Source organism: Vipera ursinii, assembly GCF_947247035.1.
Source record: "Vipera ursinii genome assembly, chromosome: 2".
Lineage (NCBI taxonomy): Eukaryota > Metazoa > Chordata > Lepidosauria > Squamata > Viperidae > Vipera > Vipera ursinii.
Window position 1 is genome coordinate 137,317,223 of NC_139513.1, and position 20,747 is coordinate 137,337,969.

The window sequence follows — 20,747 nt, forward strand, 5'->3', positions numbered from 1 at the left end:
ATGCCCAGCTAGAAACAACCCACTTGGAATTCAATTGATTGATCAGTAAAGCTGAAGTTGACGGCAGCTCAGTTCACACTCACACACACACACACACACACACACACACACACACAGCACCAGAAAATAAGTGACCACAGTGTGTTTTAACAGGTGCCCATTTCCACACCAGTTGTGGATTTCCAGAAACAAAGGCAACCAGCACAGGAAATAATCCTGCACAAATACTGAGGGATTGCCTGTTTCATTATCTTGGGTACAACTCCAGAGCCTTTCTCTTTAGATTTACAGGGATGGAGAACGCTGGCTCTTTTATGACTTGTGGACTTCAACTCCCAGAATTCCCGAGCCAGCATGAAGTCCACAAATTATAAAAGGGCCAGCATTCCCCACCTCTGCTTTAGAATATGACGTCAACCGAAGACCATTAAGAATGTTCTGGTTGTGGCTATCAGAAAAACTCCCCTGCTCTGACATAGGCCAGTTGGATAGTCATCCACCTCTTGTAGCTCAGCTGTTTCTTCCCCATGCATCATCTTTCCTGCCTTTCGGAGCTGTTTATTCCAAAACTGCTGGCCCTTCCTTGCCATCGTGGAAATTTTGTTCTTTACAATTTGTGCTGGATAATTGGTGGAGCAGTGGGCTAATGCCTCCTTAAGTAACACCAGCTGCCTGCAATTAGTGCAGGTTCGAGTCCCACCAGGCTCAAGGTTGACTTAGCCTTCCATCCTTCCGAGGTAGGTAAAATGAGGACCCAGATTGTTGGGGGCAATTAAGCTGACTTTGTAATAATGCCGCTTGGGGGGTGTGTGTGTGAAAGCCCTAACAAGCAGGCATATACATAGAATGAAGGCTACTGCTAAACTTGTAAGCCGCCCTGAGTCTTTGGAGAAGGGCGGGATATAAATGGAATTAAAATAATAAAAAATAATAATAATAATTGAGGGAAGGGGAGGATACCTATCTATGTCTTTGGAAGTTTCCTGATTTAAGAGACTGGAATTCTGCCCTGTTACCTCCAGCAACCTTAAGCAGCATATTATGAAGTGTCCCCAGGAGGAACATTTTTCAGACATTCTTATAGGTAGTGGCAATGAATGCTGCTGAAAAAATAAAATTTTAAAAGACAGTTTCATCTGCTCTTCGCTTGTGCTTTTATTGCTTGTCCTTGCTGGGACTTCCTTAGATTCCTTCAGAGGAGATATTAATGCAGGATTGGTGTTCAGAGCGTCTTCCCGTTTCTGTCTCATCGCTGGGAAAAGGTGACCCTTATCTAGCTTCTCTGTTCTATATTTGTCCTATGCATACACCTGCAGGAGTCCTTTCTTCACAGAAACCAACTCTCAAGCTCCTCTTGGATGGTGTCTCAGGTTTAACTTTGTAAGACCCAAATTTCTAACCTGGAATTACTGCTGCTTTTGAAACCATTATTTAACCAAAATGCAGTAGGAACCATGAGTACTTGGTACAATACTAGAACCAATGGGTTACCTAGAAAAGGTAGTTTCTTAAATAATTTCATCTTATGTTGAAAATGTCGTGGTTCCGATAGATGAGACCAGTAAAAACAACTCCAAGGCAGAAAGTTTCCTTAAAGAACATATTTATTGGCTACAAAGTATTGGCACGATCAAAAGTGAAACCAAGACTGAAGTTCCCTTCCAAAGGTTGCAAAGTTGAACTTTCCATCCCAGCACAATGTCATAAATCACATTCCCCAATTAACTACTTTGATGGGCTTTCTAACGGAAGGCTCAGCCCACCAAAACCCAGGCAGCAATGACCTTGGTTCCTACGGGACAATTTATTATTTTGTCTAACCTTAAAAGCACACATCCCCCCCTCCTGTACTGTGGCAACCGAAAACAAAGTAGAAATGGCTTCAGCCAAATTCATTGCAGCATTGACAGAAACACATTTAAATTAGGTCCACACTTTCCTAAAACAACTGTTCCCCTCCTCCATTTACCAAAGTATAATGGGTTTTCAACATGCTAATTTTAGTGGCAACCTACTTTATTTTGCAATATCAAGCAGGCTGAATTAGACTTAAATTTTTTTTGGCACCATACCCATTTTCACAGGATTGTGGTTGGCAAAAGAGTTTGTCACTCATGCTTCCAAACTTTCTTTTGTTCTCCTCTCCGACTTGCTTGGATTACCCAATTACAGTAAAAGGATTTTACAGCTGCCTTTTCAGCTATAGGAAGAAGGCAGTCATAACTGACAACAGAGCCGAGAGTGCATTTTGCCTTGCAGCTGGGAATTCCTTTTGAAATGTCCTACTCATCCATGCGGACACTGATTTGTTCTTCAAAGAGAGCAATGCAGAGCATGAGGCCACCTCCACTGAGAAAGCCCAAGTTCTGAAGAACGAAGTGTCTGAAGGATCTTTTCCTGCTGCTGGTAGAATGTCGCTGCAACATTTCAGGTAGCTAGAGAAAAGCAACCAGCTGTTATCACTTTTGACAATGTTCGTAGTCTAGTACAAACTGACGGAATCTTTGCCCATAAGTAGACAGCAACAGCCACTGTATAGTCATATCTTAGTCGCTTTGCAATTTTTGGCTACTTAAAGTCATTAAACAATTCAGCACCAGGTATTTTCCCCATGAAAAACTTTCATAGGGCCACTCACGCACCAGGAGATTTTTCAAGATGGTTTCTAAGGAAAGTGGCATGAAGGCTAGGAGGCATGTTTCTGAAATTTTCCTGCAGTTTGGATTTTAGAATTATAAGCCTTAATGCTGCACAAATGTCCTGCATATTCTTTTAGACTTAATCTCGTTTCCCATAGTCTATAAAGGGAGGACCAGTAAGAAGCAAAGTGTCTGAAATTATAGTTCCGCCTTTCCTGTTCTGTTACAGGTACCAGATTCTGTTTTCTACCCAAAAGCTTTGGCAATCCACTTATATAGTATTTGGGGGAGAGGAGAAACATTAATATTCCAAATAAATGGTTTAAAATCTCAAAAGACAAGATGCTGAATTCAGAGAGGTAAACCTGATCTCAATCATATTTCTACTTGGACCTCCCTTGATCTTGAAAAGCTACAGCAGATGGGACAAGGCAGGTAACAGGCCCTGAGGTACCAAGGATCCAATGAATCCTCAAATTTTGCATGTTCCCACACATAAGTCTTGCATATTCCCTTCCCCTTGCTTGGTTGAAACTAAAACTTTAGATTTGAAAAACATATTAACACCCCCTGCAATTTGGGCATCATTTTGTCTCTCCCAATTTAAGTACAGGATTGTGAGACGAAAACACCAATGTGTGCTTTTCATAAAGAAGGGTGAGGAAGGAGAGCAACAAGTGAGAAAGAACATGTAACATTCTATGGGCTCCGAGTATCGTTGTGGTGGTTGAACTTGGAGTAGAGAGGCTTGGTTCAAGGCTCCAGTCCCCTACAAAGTTCAGAGGGTGAGTTTAGGCCCATGTTGGCGAACCTACGGCACGCATGCCACAGGTGGTACGCAAAGCCCTCTCTGTAGGCACGTGCACTGTGGCCCCAGTCCTAGGCCTTCAGCTGGCTTTTATAAAACCTTTTCACTTTAGGCCTCCGCTGCCATGTGCAAAAAAAAAGGTTCAATCAATCAATTTCAACCTTTCGCAGGAAAAAAAAGATCTCGCAAAGTTGGAGTTGATAACGTTTTTATTCCCACCCAGTCTGCCGTTACCACTGCAGCCACGCCCACCCAATGGGCCATGCCCAGTGAATGGGCTACACCCACCCGGCACCCGACGATACATAGCTGGGGTTTGGGTTGCAGTTTGGGCACTCGGTCTCTAAAAGGTTCGCCATCACTGGTTTAGGCCCTCTGCTGCCAACCAATCTTACTTCATTGCTACCATAAAGATAAATTTAGGGAAGACTCCCTCATATACCACTGGTCAAAAAAAAAAAGGTCAGATAGAAATACAATATATGAAGGCTTGTACCATACATAGAGAAATGAAAGACAATTTCTTACCATATCAACCAGCGCTACATAAAGAAAAACACCAGCTGTGGTGGCAAAGATCCAGGGAGTGACTTGGGAAGTGTTCTGACTGACAATTGTCCCTAACACCATGCCCCAATAAGCCAGGAAAGCAGACAGCAGGTTAAACAACAGCACCCACCGGAGTGGCATGCCCGCCCGGAGTAGGACAGCACAGTCTCCTGCCAAAGAGAGAGAAAGTTAAGGCTACCTCAACCCCTCTTGCAACCAGCAATGTCTAGGCATGAACCTGTTGTGGCAGGATATGACCACTTTTGCTTCCATGGTGCTTTGGGCAAGCTTGAAAACAAGACATGCAAAAAGATCAGTTAGTCCTGTAGCAGCAGCAGCAGCCCTTGTTCACTCACCCAGTTCATGGGGTAGTTCATGGCAAAAGACCGCCAACGTAGTGCTTAAGCCACTGGAGAGTCCATCCGAGAAGGCAGCCCCTGAAGTAGAAGGAGAGTGTAGCAAGGCATGTAAGTCTAAAAGAACCTTTGTGGCGTAGCAGTGTTGGCTAGGAGGGAGAGATCCTGGGTTCTAGTCCACTCTTGGCCATAGAAGTTCCCTGGCAATTGTGAGATGGTCACTTTCTCTCACCCCAGCCTCCCTCATAGGGTTGTGGGGGAGAGGAAAAGCAGGAAGAGGGAGTGCTATGTATGCCACCTTAATCTCCTGAGAAAAGGTTCTGAAAGAAGTAGACTATTTTGCTTTGCTGTCACAAGATGGAACCAAGGTGTGCTTAGAAATCACTGACCTATTGCCAATCCATCTGTGAAATTGTGTACCCCATCCCCAAGAATAACCATCCAAGCGATGTCAGCTATCCCAGCTTTGAGAGTCCCAACTGGGCTGTGGGAGTGACCATGGTGATGTATCTCTTCTGTTTGCTTCTCCAGGCTTGTCCTGTGGTCTTCTGAGTTGTGAATTTGAATGGAGCAGTCCTGGACTTTGCCATTTACATTTCCAGGGTCTTCTTCTGGCACTCTCAAACTCTGCAATTCAGCACCTGAAGAGTTTAGACCATATATATAAAAAGAGCTGTTTTAACATGCCTCTTTGACATCACGTCTTAAGATCTTAGAACTTGTGACTAAGAGCCTAGGAAACTGAGAACATGCCAAACAATGCACATTCTCTAGGGCTGTCTCCAAGAACAGAGGGGCATAGCTTTGGAACAGCAGTTTGGCTTGTTTCCTAATCTTATTCAGTTTGAGAAATAAAGGCACAGATGTTTCAGGGAAAGGTGTTAGACCTTTGACCCACCTAGCAATCCATTAGGACCTAGAGAGACTGAGCAAAGACACAGGTCAGATTCATGCCATTTTGCTGGTGAAGGACATTATTCTCCCTTGATTGCACTTGATGGCAATTTATCATTTTGGAGATTCTGGACTAGGCCCTGCAACAGATGCTGCCTGTCTTCTACCCATAGCTCCATTCTCTAGTCATCTTGTTTTATTTAAAACTTTTATGCAGTCACCATCTTTCAGCCCACTCTGGGTGGCTCCCAGATTAAAAAACATATAAAATCATTTTAAAAACTATTAAACATAACCATTTAAAATATAAAACATTAGACTTCCAGTTTTGGCTTCACGGCAAGGCAGACGCAGGAAGACAGGGCTCTGTCTTCCACATTTGATTTCGCCCAGCTGGGGGACACTGGAAAGGATCGAAAGTTGTCCTGTAAAGGCGACAAGCAAGAAGGGGACTCTCGTTGATCATGGGGGGGGCAGCAGCCCTCCCATTTGATCTGAGGAAGCCCTCAAAACTGGCGGGGGAAAGACTGGCTACATTTGTGTAGCCAGTCAGAAGCTGCTGTCAACAGAAGACAACAAGCACTATCAAGCAATCTTAGAAGAACTTGGATGAAACTGGGTGAGATCTAAGCCTCTCTTTATGACTTTAAGACTTCTTCCTGAAATTCTGCCCAAAGCACTCCCCCCCCAAGGAGGGAAAGAGAATTTCCACCCCATTCCCTCAGGAATATATATATATTCTCCTAAGTAGATATAAGTAAAGTTCAAATTTTTCTATCCAATGAGAAAAATATCCTTTCCATCCAGGGAGGAAAAAAGAACCATTAAAGGTTGTTTAACAATCAAGATTTATAATCAAAAGTGTTCCATCATATCAGGCAATAGTGATGTTTCTTCTACAGGAAAATAGTTCCACCATACAGTTCTGAAAGTCAGGATTTGTGTTCATATTTCAGACAGGCCAATTATAGAATAATATTATCATCTCTGCCACACAGATAAACAGCCCCCAAGTTGGTTTCTTTTCACAGCTGCAGTTCTTAAAAATAAAGGCTTCAAGGCCAGCCAAAGTCTTATCTAACTCTGGGCTTCGAGCCAGGTTTTCAGTTTTTAAATCTAAAACTTATATTGTAAATTTTTCAAGTCTTTCTTTTTTAAAAAAGGTCTTAAAAGCACTTTTAGTCCCCAAATTTACTACACACACACACACACACACACACACACACACAATGCAAATTAGTCTTTTAGGTTTCTCACATTCCCCCAAGTAATTAATTTGCCGCTTTTCTGGGGGAATGGGGTGGGAATTTCCTTTCCCTCATCCTTGGAGGGAGTGCTTTGGGCAGATTTTCAGGAAGAAGTCTTAAAGTCATAAAGAGAGTCTTAGGTCTCACCCAGTTTCATCCACGTTGCTGTAAGATTGATAGTGCTTGTTGTCTACTGTTGACAGCCGCTTCTGACTGGCTATGCGAAAGTAGCCAGTCTTTCCCCCGCCAGTTTGGAGGGCTTCCTCAGAACAGCGAGGGTCCCCTCTTTGGGTGCCGCCTCTACGGGGCGACTTTCAACCCTTTCCAGGGTCCCATCTTCCTGCGTCTGCTTCACCATGATGTCAAAACCAGAAGCCCAAATCACAGATCTGAAGGGACAACTAGTAACAGTGCTGATGCTGGATACTGATCACTGAGATAATGTTCAGCTATCTATCCAATATCTAGACTGAAGAAAGAAAGAAAGAGGCCTTGCACTTTTATACATTTCAAATGCATTTATTCAAGTGGGCTCAGGGGTGTATAATCATTCAACTAGGGCACATAAATTTTTTTGAAACGAGATTTCAAGGAGACACACATTTTTCCTGCTAAAATAGAATGTAAAACACACCAAAATACTAACTCAGACTTAAAGTACTAAGTAATTCACAACTCACCATGCAAGGTCCTCTCTGCTTCATTCTCATCCACCTTAGTATGAGATTGGTTAAGTTGCTTTCCAGTGGCACCTTTCTGTCCAATAAAAGCAAAAGAGCCTTGGTGGAGCAGTGGGCTAATGCCTCCTTAAGTAACACCAGCTGCCTGCAATTAGTGCAGGTTCGCATCCCACCAGGCTCAAGGTTGACTCAGCCTTCCATCCTTCTGAGGTAGGTAAAATGAGGACCCAGATTGTTGGGGGCAATTAAGCTGACTTTGTAAAAATGCCGCTTGGGGGCAGGGCGAAAGCCCTAATAAGCAGGCATATACATAGAATGAAGCCTATTGCTAAGCACATTGGTTTGTGCTTTAGATTGTAAGCCGCCCTGAGTCTTCGGAGAAGGGCGGGATATAAATGGGATTAAAAAACAACAACAACCAATGAGCATGTTGAGATTTGAACCCCACCCCAATGAAGCTAGAGATACGGTCTCCTTGTAGTGGTGGGCAGTAGTATAACATGACCGTAGTTCAGAACTGTCCTTCCTATTCTAGGGGAGACCTTAGCATTTAATACTTTTTTTTGCTTGTTTGGAATATGTGTAGGAGTGGCACATGTCTTTTCCTGCCCTGAGGAGCGTTATAATTCAGTGCACTTCTTACCTTCTTTGCGCGAATTTGGTTGAGTGTTCCCATGAGATTCTCAGTGAGGAACAGAAAGTAAATGCCCCCTAGGACGCATAGACCCTTCAGAATGCCATCTTCTTCTGAGGACAGCAAGCCATGGGAGGTCACTTGTGCCTGAATAAAAACAATTGTTCTGAGCAGAGAAAGGAAGATCTCAGAACAGAGGTTAATTCTTTTAAACCACCTTAAGATAGGCCTGGAAAGATCTGAGCAAAAATCCCCAACTGTCCCCACATTTGCTCTTCATGGAAACAAGACAGGAGTTCAGCTCTGCTGTTTGGTTCTGGCATCACCTTCACCATATTCACCTGGGAGCAAGTCCCACTGAGTTTTACAATAGCATTAATTATGAGAAATCCTGTTTTTCATGAAATTGACTAAAAGAGAGGCAAACCAGCAAGAACTGAGGAATGTTCACTGGGTGAAACGTGGGAGGTACCTCATTAAAAACAACAGGATCAGAGGACAAAGCATTGATGAGAACTGATGTGATAAGGCAGAAACCCAATGCCTTAGGTGGGCTTCTCTGTATGAAGCTGAGATGATTGGGTGGTTACCCACTTACCTGTGGACAATTGTACCCCAAATGGAAAAAGGGGTGGTACATACATGTGGCCAGAGGTGCAGCAAAGCGTCCCCACACAATGTCCCCACAGCCAACGCCACCAGAAAAGTCAGGAGGAACTGGAAGATTTCTCGACTCAGTAGGGGCACCAAGACGATGGCCAGTGCTGAGGGCAAGCTGTTCATGGTGATAGCCAAAAATCCCCAGCCCAGGCCTGTGAAAAGTATAGAGAGTGCCAGGAATAGGAAACACAGCTCTAAAACTAGCAAGTTGCACATAGTGGAGGCCTTATTAGCTACACTCCCCTGGGTTGGAAGGACTAGAATACATTCTCTCTACAGATTGTAGTGAATAGTTTCTTCACAAGAGAGTAATGAAGGCACAAGTAATTATATATCTTCTTAAAATTACTCCTAGAATATAAGTTGGAGGCAGAGGATGTTGGGAAAAAGCCAGTTTGGTGAAAGAAAAGCTGAATCAAGAGGCAATGAATAAAGACTTGAGCTAATTGAAGCTTGAGCGTGATGTTGGAAGACACTAAATGAACTATTGTAAGTTGAGGACTACACGTATAGCAAAGTGGAGGGGGAATGTTTTGCCCACGCCTCTTCCCATGACATCACTAACTCCGCCTCCTGCTGCTCACCCAGGCCAGCCTCACTGGAGATGTATAGCAAAGTGGAGGGGGAATGTTTTGCCCACCCCTCTTCCCATGACATCACTAACTCCGCCTCCTGCTGTTCACCCCAGGCCAACCTCACTGGAGATGTGCACTTCAGAGTGACTTGAGAAGGGCAGAAGGTCTTACCATTCCAGAGCGAGCTCCCGGACGTGTTGAAAGTCACATCATCCAAGTGCTGGATGCAAACACGGCTGTCGATCTGGTACAGCAGTGCTGGGCACAGCAGAGTGAACTGCTCTGGGGTGATTTTGGAGATGGTATTCATACCAAAATTGACAAGCAGCTGAGACACATTGAGGCACTGGAGAAAGAAGAACAACCCGGAAAGCTCTTTATTGTAGAAATGAGTAATAGGGCTAAAATGGGCTTGTGGCCCTCCAACTATGGCAGAACACATTTCCACTACAATTATCCTTTATCCATTTTGGGGGGGCGGGTACTCCTGGGCAGAGGAAAAAAACGTTGCCCAGCTTGGTAGGAGAATTACAGTAACAGAAAAGGGCAGGGTGAGAAATCAGAAATGTGTTGTGCTTTCTCTGGGAGCTACAGAAAAATACAGCATTCCTGAAAAGCAGAGGTAAAATTCTGCACCAGTTGTGCAACTTTGCTTTTTCTATGTGAGTGTGTTGGTGTCTGTATGTGTCTATACAGATAGACACGTATTTTAATAGTAGTTCTTTTTATAGGATGGCTTTTGAAAACAGATGTCTAGTTGCATTGGTTTAAGTCAGTCTCTTCCAGCCATCTACTTTGAGGATCGCTGGTGGTAATCAAGTTGCTGCCAATCCTTAGCTTGAAGGCCAGATGCAGCCTGAAGGTCATCCATAGGATACCATCCACAGTTCAGCTGAGAGAGCAACACTTGTTCTGTACCAGCCTGCTACCGGCCCTGCAGCAAAAGCAGGGACGACCCCTTTACGAACGGCAAGAGGCTGGAATAAAGCCTGCCAAATTTATTCACATAAAACAAGAGCAAGACAAGACACCAACCATAAAACACGAGCTAAGACGCAGGAACAATCCAAGCGGTTGCCTTCAGCAAACCAGCCCTCCCACACATTCCCCTTAAATACAGTTCAGGGCGTGGCCTCTCTGTGCCTCCTTCTGAGGTGCCCCATTGCCTCCCTCTGTCTACTCCTGACTGACTGCCTCCTGCGTCGGGCGTCCTTGAACAGGGCCAGCTGTGGGTCATCTTCATCCACACTGTCAGGCTCACACAGCTGGGTCTCCATGGTGACCAAGTGGGAGGGGCCTGCCTGAGGGCTATCATCAGCAAGATCTTCAACCCCCTCAGCAAGGTCTTCAACACCCCCCTCCTCCTCTGAGTCGTCCGACCCAACTGCCGAACCCACAGGCTGACCCTGAATCACAACAACACTGAGTGGCCCATTCCAAGCGCAGACTATATGGGTTCTTTCCAAATGGAACATGTGCCCAGTATATACAAAGAATCTCGACTCATTTGTCCATCTTTCAGACGGTAGGATATATTTTGTAATCTCCACCCCTCCCATCAACACATCCCCTTATACACAATAGCACAATTGCTTCCCTGCCAGCCCAGTATAGTCAATACACTTGCTGCAGTGAGGCAGGAAATCTGGAGAATGACTGCAACACATCTCCAATACTTACATCTTCATGCAGGTGATGGAAGACTGAGTGATCCAAGGCAATGACTCCCTCCAGAAGGTTTAGCTTAGAATGTCCGTGGGAAAGCATGAAAACATTTTCCTCTTTCTCCTTGTCAGATTTCTCTGGGCCTTGCCCAAAGCTGGGTTTGAGGACGTGGCTGACCTCATGGAAGGCAGGAGAGACTGAGGTATGGAGTTCAGGGTCCAGCAGAGAGAATCCTGGCCTGAAGGACACATGAAATCATCATCAACCCAACAGGGAAAGATTGCATTTCACTAAAATGTTAAGTAAAGGTAAAGGTAAAGGTTCCCCCGCACATGCGTGCTAGTCGTTTCCGACTCTAGGGGCCGGTGCTCATCTCCGTTTCAAAGCCGAAGAGCCAGCGTTTGTCCGAGGACGTCTCCGTGGTCACGTGGCCGGCATGACTAGCAGCATGACGCCGGCATGACGCCAAAGGCGCACGGAGCGCTGTTACCTTCCCACTGGAGTGGTCCCTATTTTTCTACTTGCATTTTTACGTGCTTTCGAACTGCTAGGTTGGCAAAAGCTGGGACGAGGAACAGGCGCTCACTCTGTTACGCGGCACTCGGGATTCGACCCGCCAAACTGCCGACCTTTTGATCGACAAGCTCAGCGTCCTAACCCACTGAGCCACCGCGTCCCTTTAAAATGTTAAGAAACCATCCCAATACTGTAAGGCTAACTAAATCTCCCTGAGAATAATCAGAAGAAGAAAAAAAAAGAACTAAGAGAAATAGAACTAAAACACATAAGGCTGCAGGCTTGAAAATAATTATTATTTTCAATGTACACCTCACTTTTATTCCAGGAGTTTATCATGGTGTACATAGCTCTTCCTCCATCTGTTTTTCCCACAACAAAGCTGTGGGATAATTTAGACTATGAGTTAGCAAGTGGCTGTGGCTGAGGGTGGGATTTCCCTGTCTAAACAAGAATTGGTGTGTTGCATTCCTTTCATGACATTTAATTATTGGTATAGAATCTAAGATAACAACAACAACAACAACAACAATTAAGTTGGAAGGGACCTTTGAGGTCATCTAGTCCAACCCCCTGCTCAGGCAGGAGAATCTATACCATTTCAGACAAATGGCTGTCCAGAGTCTTCTTAAAAACTTCCAGTGTTGGAGCATTCACAGCTTCTGGAGGCAGGTTGTTCCACTGATTAATTGTTCTACCTGTCAGGAAATTTCTCCTTAGTTCTAGGTTGCTTCTCTCTCTGGTTAGTTTCCATCCGTTGCTTCTTGTCCTGCCTTCGGGCGCTTTGGAGAATAGTTTGACTCCCTCTTCTTTGTGGCAGCCCCTGAGATATTGGAACACTGCTATCATGTCACCCCTCACCCTTCTCTTCATTAAACTAGACATACCCAATTCCAGCAACCGTTCCTTATATATTTTAGCCTCCAGTCCCCATCTTTCTTGCTCTTCTTTGTACTCTTTCTAGAGTCTCAACATCTTTTCTACATCGTGGTGACCAATACACATGTGGTCTTCGCTTAGACTGCTATACAGTAATTTGGGCAGTTGCAATGGTGATGAAAATGTAACTTTGCGACCAGTTCTCTCATTTACAGACTATAGAGGTCTGTAGACAGCACACTAAAAAGCAGAGACATCACCCTGCCAACAAAAGTGCATATAGTGAATGCTATGGTCTTCCTAGTTGCAATGTATGACTGTGAAAGTTGGACCATAAGAAAGGCCGAGTGCCAAAGAATTGAGGCCTTTGAGCTATGGTGCTGGAGAAGACTCCTGCGAGTCCCTTGGACTGCAAGGCAATCAAACCGGTCAGTCCTAGAGGAGATCAACCCTGACTGCTCTTTAGAAGGCCAGATCCTGAAGCTAAAACTCAAATACTTTGGCCACCTAATGAGAAGGAAGGACTCACTGGAGAAGAGCCCAATGCTGGGAAAGATTGAGGGCAAAAGGAGAAGGGGATGACAGAGAATGAGGTGGCTGGATGGAGTCACTGAAGCAGTAGACGTGAGCCTAAATGGACTCCAGAAGATGGTAGAGGACAGGAAGGCCTGGAGGATGTTTTCCATGGGGCCACGATGGGTCGGACACAACTTCGCAACTAACAACAATAACAAAGAGGTCTGTAAAGCAAAAGAGCACTGAAGTAAGGCCATAAGCACAGTAGCGTTTTTGTTTAGCGTCTGCTTTGCTAAACAGAGTTACCAGTTCTTAAATGAGGACTACCTCTATCTTTTCTGAATTTATCTATCTTCTCCCAATTTAATGTTAGCCCAAATTGTTTGAATTGATGGCTGCCAGGGATGAGCTGCTGCTTCACTTCTTTTTCCCTTGAAGTAGGCCTATTGCTGCTAGCTCTCAGCTTCTGGAAAGACAAGACATATTTCAGCAGGTTTCCTGGTTCAGCCAGATCAGAATGCTGAGGCTAGCAATATGTTTATTTTACTTGGGCTTAGATGCTGTGCAAGATGTTAGTTGCTGATCGAGAACTTAACAAACACCATGCTTTAATGAATTCATTCTTCAATGGAAATATGCGCTGGCAATCTTCCATTGTGTACAGACGGAAATATCTTTCTCAAGCTGTAGAATCCGGGTTGCTAATTTGTCACAGCTCTCCCTCGGCGCTTCCCAGGTGGGTCTCTGCCCCACCTGATTTTAACTTTTTTTTTTCAAATTCTTTCCCTGAGAATAAATAAAGCAGTGGGAAACAAAGAACCAGGCCTTAGCATCAGCTTGATTTATCTCTGGGCACCACAGAGCAAACAAACAAGGTACTGGATGCTTTGTTTGGAAGTACAGCCTGCCTAAAACAACAAGGCAAAGCTATCCTGAAATCCTCTGGAAGGGCTAGTGCAGGGGTGTCAAACGTCATGCCAAAACCGCGCCCACACCATTGCCGGCAATGGAAAAAAAGTCGTGATATGTTGTGACACGTTGCGTGACATTGCGAATTTGACACCCCTGGGCTAAAGGGGGGGAATCCTCCCCTGTTTACCTTGTGACAAATGGATCTTTTGTGACTGTCCATGCCCACCTGGAAAGCTGTTTTACGAATGGACAAGCCCTCCCCAGTGCAGCCATTTTTGCTCGCTGGATGTTTCCAGTCTTTAGAATGGACCCACCTGGCGGGGGTGACACTCTCCACTTGAGTCTTGGCCCCGTGCTCTGACTTGCTGATATGATCCAGTGCTGAGTGGAAATGCAGGTGCTTGTTTTCCTGGACCTCCAGGATGTCCAGATGGGAGACGTGACCGTGGCCCAGTTCCTCGTGTTCGATCTCCACCACCTGCACCTTTCCCAGCCCCAGGCTTAGCAGGAGGCGGGTCAGGCCCTCAAAGGACAAAGTGCCATTCTCACCATACTGTCGAAACAGCTGCTGCAGGTAGTAACCCTGCTCTTGGGTGGCGTCTTCCAGCAGAGGCCCAGCAGCTCCGCCAGCCAGCAAGTCACGCGGCTCACCCTGGGCAAAATGGCATATGGCCTGCAGGGAAAGCCAAGCCACCCAGAATCTGGCCAGAGAGAATCTAAGGGTCCACTGGTCCATCAACAGGGACCTGCAGTGAAAGAAAAAAGCTCTGAGCCTGAGGTGGAATCACAGTCTTAATGCTGCGACACTTATCCACAGATCCTAGAAGAGAAACAGATCCTTATTTGCTAACATCTGTTAGGGCAGAAAAATCCTTGGGATGACTGGGTAAGAGGAGAACTTGCAAATCTACATCCTTTCCTCTTCTCAACCAGTGCAATAGGAGAGACCTTCTAAGCATCGGGTCTTGGTAGGATTCCTTGAAGGACCTCAAAGTTTTTGGGCTTGCGCAACAAACATCTTAATTATTTCCTCATAGTTCAGATCCATGTTTGCGTGCAACTAAATCCTGATAATAATTTGTCTATTTTACATGCTTCTACGCTACCACAGTCAAAAAGGCTCTCTGAGGCTCCATATGGAAAAGATAACGGTAAAGATAAAGCTTTCCCCTGTCCAGTGATTTCTGACTCTAGGGAGCAGTGCTCATTTCCGCTTCTTAGCCAAGGGAGCCAGCATTGTCCGAAGACGCTTCCCGTGGCCAGCATGACTATACGCTGAGGTGCACGGAATGCTGTTACCTTCCCGCTGAAATGAGACCTATTTCTCTGCTCTCATTTACATCCTTTTGAGCTGCTAGACGGCAAGAGCTGGGACAAGTAAGAGGAGCTCACGCCATTACATAACGCTCAGGTCTTGAAGCCCAGTTGTCAATTTTCCAGCACCATACCAATGCAGACGGACTAAAATGAGTTGCTCTTCAGGTAGGTGCTTTTGAAAGATCAGAAATAGGGAGCTGACTTGAGAGGCTATTTCACAGGGTGCTGAAGCAGAAAAGCTTTACTTCCTTGCCCTGCTTTCTTGGTGCACCCCCCCACCCCACCCCCAAATGTCCTGAAAGTGTGGGATTTGCAGACTTTCTCCTCGGTAGATTTATCTTGTTGAACCCAAACTGGCTGGTTTCATAAGTTAAAACTAGCACCTATATTGGAGCTAGAATTGACTAAGCAGTGCACGGTCTGGTATAAGGTGTTCCTAACATTTGCACAAAATAGCACTACCGTGAGAATTTCAGACATGTAGATTATTTATTTATTTATTTATTTATTTATTTATTTATTTATTTATTTAATTTTATGTGCCGTCCGTCTCACCCGGTAATTTTGCATCACTACACCGATCTGATTCTCTAATTTTAAATAAAAAATCCAGCTTCTTTGATTTGTAGGGTCACTAAATTCAATGGGCTTAAATTTGAACCTCTCTACTTTTTTTTTTTTGTTTAGTATACAAGGAATGACCAGTTTGCAGAATTCGCCTTTTGAATTTTGAAAGGAGGATGTTGCCAATAAATAAAGTAAATTATTAAAGTTAATGTAGCAAAATTGGATGAGAGAACAAGGTAAAAATAGTGTTTTGCTTCTTTCATATAACATTTCTTTTCAAAACCACATATATTGAGGGTGGTCATATGAACTGACCTACCCTTACACTTGTGTCTGATGTTTAGTTAACCTGCAGTCAGTCAACTTGCAGCGGTAGAGTGTTCCTCCGCACAAAATCATGCTCCTGAAATTTGGTTTATGCAACTCAATGGGATTCCTTTACAGACCAGGTTAAGCCAAAACAAAACTACAACCACGTGGCTTTGTGCAGTGTAAGAAGCCATACGTTGGATTGCAAAGTCAAAGCAGAGGTAAAGATTTTTAAATTGAGACCTTTTCTTCATGCATCAATTTCCTAGCTACAATTTTAAGCAAAATAATGAATGAGATAGTACTCTGTACAAGACTTTGTCATCTCCCTGACATAGAGAGTTCATGAGTCCTCTGGGAAACAGCTGCAAAGTTGTACAAGCAAACATAAACATGCTGAAGCAAATATTCAAAGAATATAATCAAAGTACCTGACCCTCTCACGATGCCCAGGCTAGAATAAAATTTTGAATTGCTGATCAGCCTTCAACCGCTTTGAATATCTCAGTAATGGCAATCCAAATCTGATGCTCGTGGATTTTTTTCAAGTCTTGGTTGATGCCTGCTTTCTCCAGCTGCCTTGAACACCAAGTCAAACAGCAACTCTGGAACAAATAATAATATCTGATTTTAAGAGACAACAGCAGGTTTCAGACCTTTTAATTGGAGCAGTTTTGCTTTCATCTGGGTTTGGATCTGCCTGAAGGATGGGTGGACTATTTTGGAGCAGAGTAGGTGGGTCTGCCAGGCATTAGCCCCTCCCTCTGTAAAACCAACAGGTGGGAACTGGGGGCATTAGAAGATTTTTTGGACTTTCCCCAGAAGTGTAGAGAGAGAAGCAGGAACAAATAACTTATTTTGAGACCCGATGCTGACAAGAAGTGAGAAAAGAATTGAGCAATCAGTCAAAATGTAAACATGCATCTCTTTCCATGTGCACAGCTACCCCTTCAGTTTTTCCAATAGATACAGGGCTCTCTAACCACTATGGAGAGCTGCCTTCCTTCAGCCAATGGATCCCAGATGTATTAATTCAGGAATAATGGTCCAGGGTGGCTGTGGGTCTGTAGTGCCAACAGGATTTTACGTGGAGGATAGCAGGCTAGAAAAGCGAGGTAGCCATCTTCATCCATTTCCAAAGGCAGTTCATATAGAATAAATATGGATGGGCTGTTTGTATGACAGCCAGTTGTAACTGAGACTGTTTTATATAATAATAATAATAATAATAATAATAATAATAATAATAATAATAATAATAATAATAATAATAATAATAATAATAATAATAAGAAGAAGAAGAAGAAGAAGAAGAAGAAGAAGAAGAAGAAGAAGAAGAAGAAGAAGAAGAAGAAGAAGAAGAAGAAGAAGAAGAAGTAGTTGGAAGGGACCTTGGAGGCCATCTAGTCCAACCCCCTGCTCAGGCAGGAAACCCTATACCATTTCAGACAAATGGCTGTCCAGTCTCTTCTTAAAAACTTCCAGTTTTGGAGCATTCACTACTTCTAGAGGCAGGTTGTTCCACTGGTTAATTGTTCTAACTGTCAGGAAGTTTCTCCTTAGTTCTAGGTTGCTTCTCTCCTTGATTAGTTTCCATCCATTGCTTCTTGTCCTGCCTTCAGGTGCTTTGGAGAATAGCTTGACTCCCTCCTCTTTGTGGTAGCCCCTGAGATATTGGAACACTGCTATCATGTCACCCCTCGTCTTTCTCTTCATTAAACTAGACCAGGGGTCTTCCAACTTGGGCTCTCATGACTTGCTGGCTGAGGAATTCTGGGAGTTGAAGTCCACAAGTCATAAAAGGGCCAAGTTTGAAGACCCCTGAACTAGACAGACCCAATTCCAGCAACCGTTCCTTGTAGTCCCCTAATTGTTTCAAACCTACCAGTTTGGTTGAAGAGCAATAGGATTAGGGTGGATGGAATAAAGCATTTCTTTGTATGATCCACCTCTTGAAGGTGATTTTTTAAAAAATCACTGCTTGAAGGTGATTTTTTTAAAAAAGGATGAGGTATATTAATTACGGAGAAGTGTACTAACTCTTTTTAGCCGCAGTAACTTAATGGAGCCTGTACAGATAGTCCTCAAGCTACAACCACAACTGAGCCCAAAATTTCTGTTGTTAGATGAAACAGCAGTTAAGTGAATTTTGCCCCATGTTACGTTCTCTCTTGCCACAATTTTTAAGTGGATCACTCCAGTAGTTAATAACATGGTTGCTAAGTGAATCTGGCCTCCCCATTGACTTTGTTGGGCAGAAGATGGCAAAAGGTGGTCACATGGCCCCATGACACTGCAGCCGTCATAAATATGAGTCAATTGCCAAGTGGCTGAATTTGGATCACATGACCATGGGGATGCTGTAACCGTCACAAGTGTGAAAAACAGTCATGTCACTTTTTTCAGTGCCACTGTAACTTCGAACAGTCATTAAATGAACTGTTGTAAATGAAGGACTACTTGTATTAAATTAGCGCCTCCGGCTTCACAGCCACTCTTAGCTCTAAGTACTAGTTGCTTGCTTTGAAGGCAAATGATGCAAAGCAGCCTCTGTTGTTTCCATGTGTTGCTTGCAAGCTTTCTGGAATCAACTGACTAATCACAATTTATGCTGGACCAGATGGAAATTTGCTCTGATCCAGACAAGCTTGCGATTTATTCATATTCCTTTAAGGCAGTGTTTCTCGGCCTCAGCAATATTAAGGTGTATGGACTTCAACTCCCAGAATTCCCCAGTAAGCATCAGACATCTTAAAATTGGAGAGGTTGAGAAACACTGCTTTAAGGCATGGAGATGGCTTTCCACCAACTATTAGTAATCCGCAGTTCCCGTCATACCTGGCCCGCTTGGTAGATGGATAAAGAAGATGATGGGAGCTGTAGTCCAAAAACATTTGGAGGGCTGCAAGTTCCTTCTGTTCTAAGGTGTCTCTTCCATGGAGTCGAACAGTAACTTTCAAAGGCAATATTGGGAATATTGCTTGTTTCTAGTCTTGCAAGCCACTGGTTGGTTTATCTGAAGGAGTTAATGGTTCATCTGCAGCCCAGCAGGCCACTGAAAATTTCAGATAGCTCTGTTTGTGACCAAACAGGATGTATTAAAGGTCAATTTTTAGTTGCAGAAGTATGTTTGTATAAAAGGCTTGGAAATTGGGAACAAGCAGATCTGTTTCTTCAATTTGTTTGGCAACATTTGTCCTCCCTTTGTGATATTTCTAGCATTCCGGCAACAGTGGGAATAAAAATCTCCAATTGAAGTGATAGTAAGATTTTGTTGCAAGCCTGCTGCAGGATATTATTATACTCATTGAAAACATATAATACTGTAATAAAAAATATATAAAAAAACTCAATACAGAGGGATCTCCAGGTGAAATGGACTATTGTAATGAAACATAGCCACTTATCAAACACAAAGCTAAATTAAAATAAATATTATTTTATATCATCATATTAGATTAAAATTCATATATTTTTCTTTGTGTGTAGGGAAGATTAGAAAGCAGCTGGCAGCACCTAGCCTACAGATGCCAGTTCTTAACAATTGTCACATTGAATGCAAATCTTTAAAAAGGGAAGCAACAGCTGTTAGAAACCCAGAGTTAACTCCTAAAAAGATTTTGCAGGTCATTTAGAGCAAATAGCCTTGCACACACTGAGGAAGGTAGGGTTTTAAGGATAGATGGAAAGTTGGCAAATCCCAGCTGATGCATCATAACTGATGTTCGAAAATATTGCTGATGTTGAACAACTTCATTTGGAATAAAGGTGTGACCTTATTGTAATGTATTGGGCTTGCTTTGTTAAGGGAACACCACGTGGTAATTGCTGGAAGGCTGTTTGAGCAGGGAAGCTAGCTAATGGCTCCCAGCTCCTCAGACAACCTGTCTCCAGCACTGCTATTGGTTGCACCTAGGGCAGCAATAGGTTGCTTCAAACCTATTGGCCGCCGCCTAGGGGCCAGGGTATAAATTGCTGCATCCGCAGCCCTGTTCTCCAGTTCAGATCCTGCAAGCAATAAACCATGATCTTTGCTGAACTCACTTGCCTCGTCTTCATTCCTGCGCAACGAACCCAGTACACAACACTGGTGACGAGGATGGGATCCTGCTTCTCTGTCGGAGCTGAAAGTCACTAGGGGAGAGGCAGTGCACGCCTGGCGGGAAAAGCAATTCCCCCTCCCCTACGGTCGGCTAGCTCAGCCACGCTAGCGACCACGCGCTCAGAGGACCAGTCCCTGGGCAACTGAGAGGCAGGATTCGAAGACGCTGAGAACCAGCCGCGCAGACCAGCAGAATGCCTAAGGTCGGAAGGTTGCAAGAATTTAACATCAAGCAACCAGAAGAATGGCCCTCGTACCTGTCCCAGGTCGAGAACTACCTTCGAGCGAACCAGGTCACTGAGGAAGGACTGAAGGCCGCCATGCTACTCTGTGTGTGCGGCCCAGCGATGTTCGATTTAGCCGAGAACCTGTTCGCGCCAACGCCTTTGGAGTCCATCTCCTATGCAGAATTAAAAAAGAAGCTTGGAGAACATTTCCAACCAAAGATGTCGGTGATTGCATGGCGCTACGCTTTCAAGCAAAGAATACAGAAACCGGGGGAGACCGCATCCGAGTACATCACGGCCTTGAGGCAGGCTGCACGCCTGTGCCAATTCTCAGACGTCGAAGAGAGACTTCGAGACCGGCTTGTCTGTGGCCTCCGCAACCAAGAGCTACAGCAGAAACTATTTGTCAGAGAGGTCCTATCGTTTTCAGACGCAGCGAGAAGGAAGTCATGGAGGACGAAGCCACTGGAGAAGCTGTCCGAGCTATCTGGCCTGCCAAAACAGCGCAATGCAAAGAAGCCATCCACCACAAGGACGCAGAATACACAGAAGGCCCCAAAGAAGACACTGAAATCGACAAGTTGCACAGACAACCCAACCAACAGCACTGCAGCAGCAAGTAACAAGAGACTACTTACAAGGCAGATCCCTTGCCTAGATGTCCAGGTTTTGGCGGCCGCCACCAATGCTTGGAC

The 20,747-nt window shown here is 44.3% G+C and overlaps 1 protein-coding gene across 1 annotated transcript; it reads right to left on the minus strand.

Moving 5' to 3' along the window:
* Positions 1-2,282: 2,282 nt before the first annotated feature.
* Positions 2,283-20,147, minus strand: SLC39A5 (solute carrier family 39 member 5; the record flags this gene model as incomplete). Its single annotated transcript, XM_083353424.1, has 12 exons — positions 2,283-2,435; positions 3,976-4,166; positions 4,353-4,433; positions 4,742-4,993; positions 5,585-5,671; positions 7,174-7,249; positions 7,817-7,954; positions 8,450-8,619; positions 9,214-9,388; positions 10,723-10,945; positions 13,845-14,276; positions 20,104-20,147. 12 exons carry the CDS (start codon positions 20,145-20,147, stop codon positions 2,283-2,285), a joined length of 2,022 nt encoding a protein of 673 aa, XP_083209550.1.
* Between the last annotated feature and the right edge of the window lie 600 nt (positions 20,148-20,747).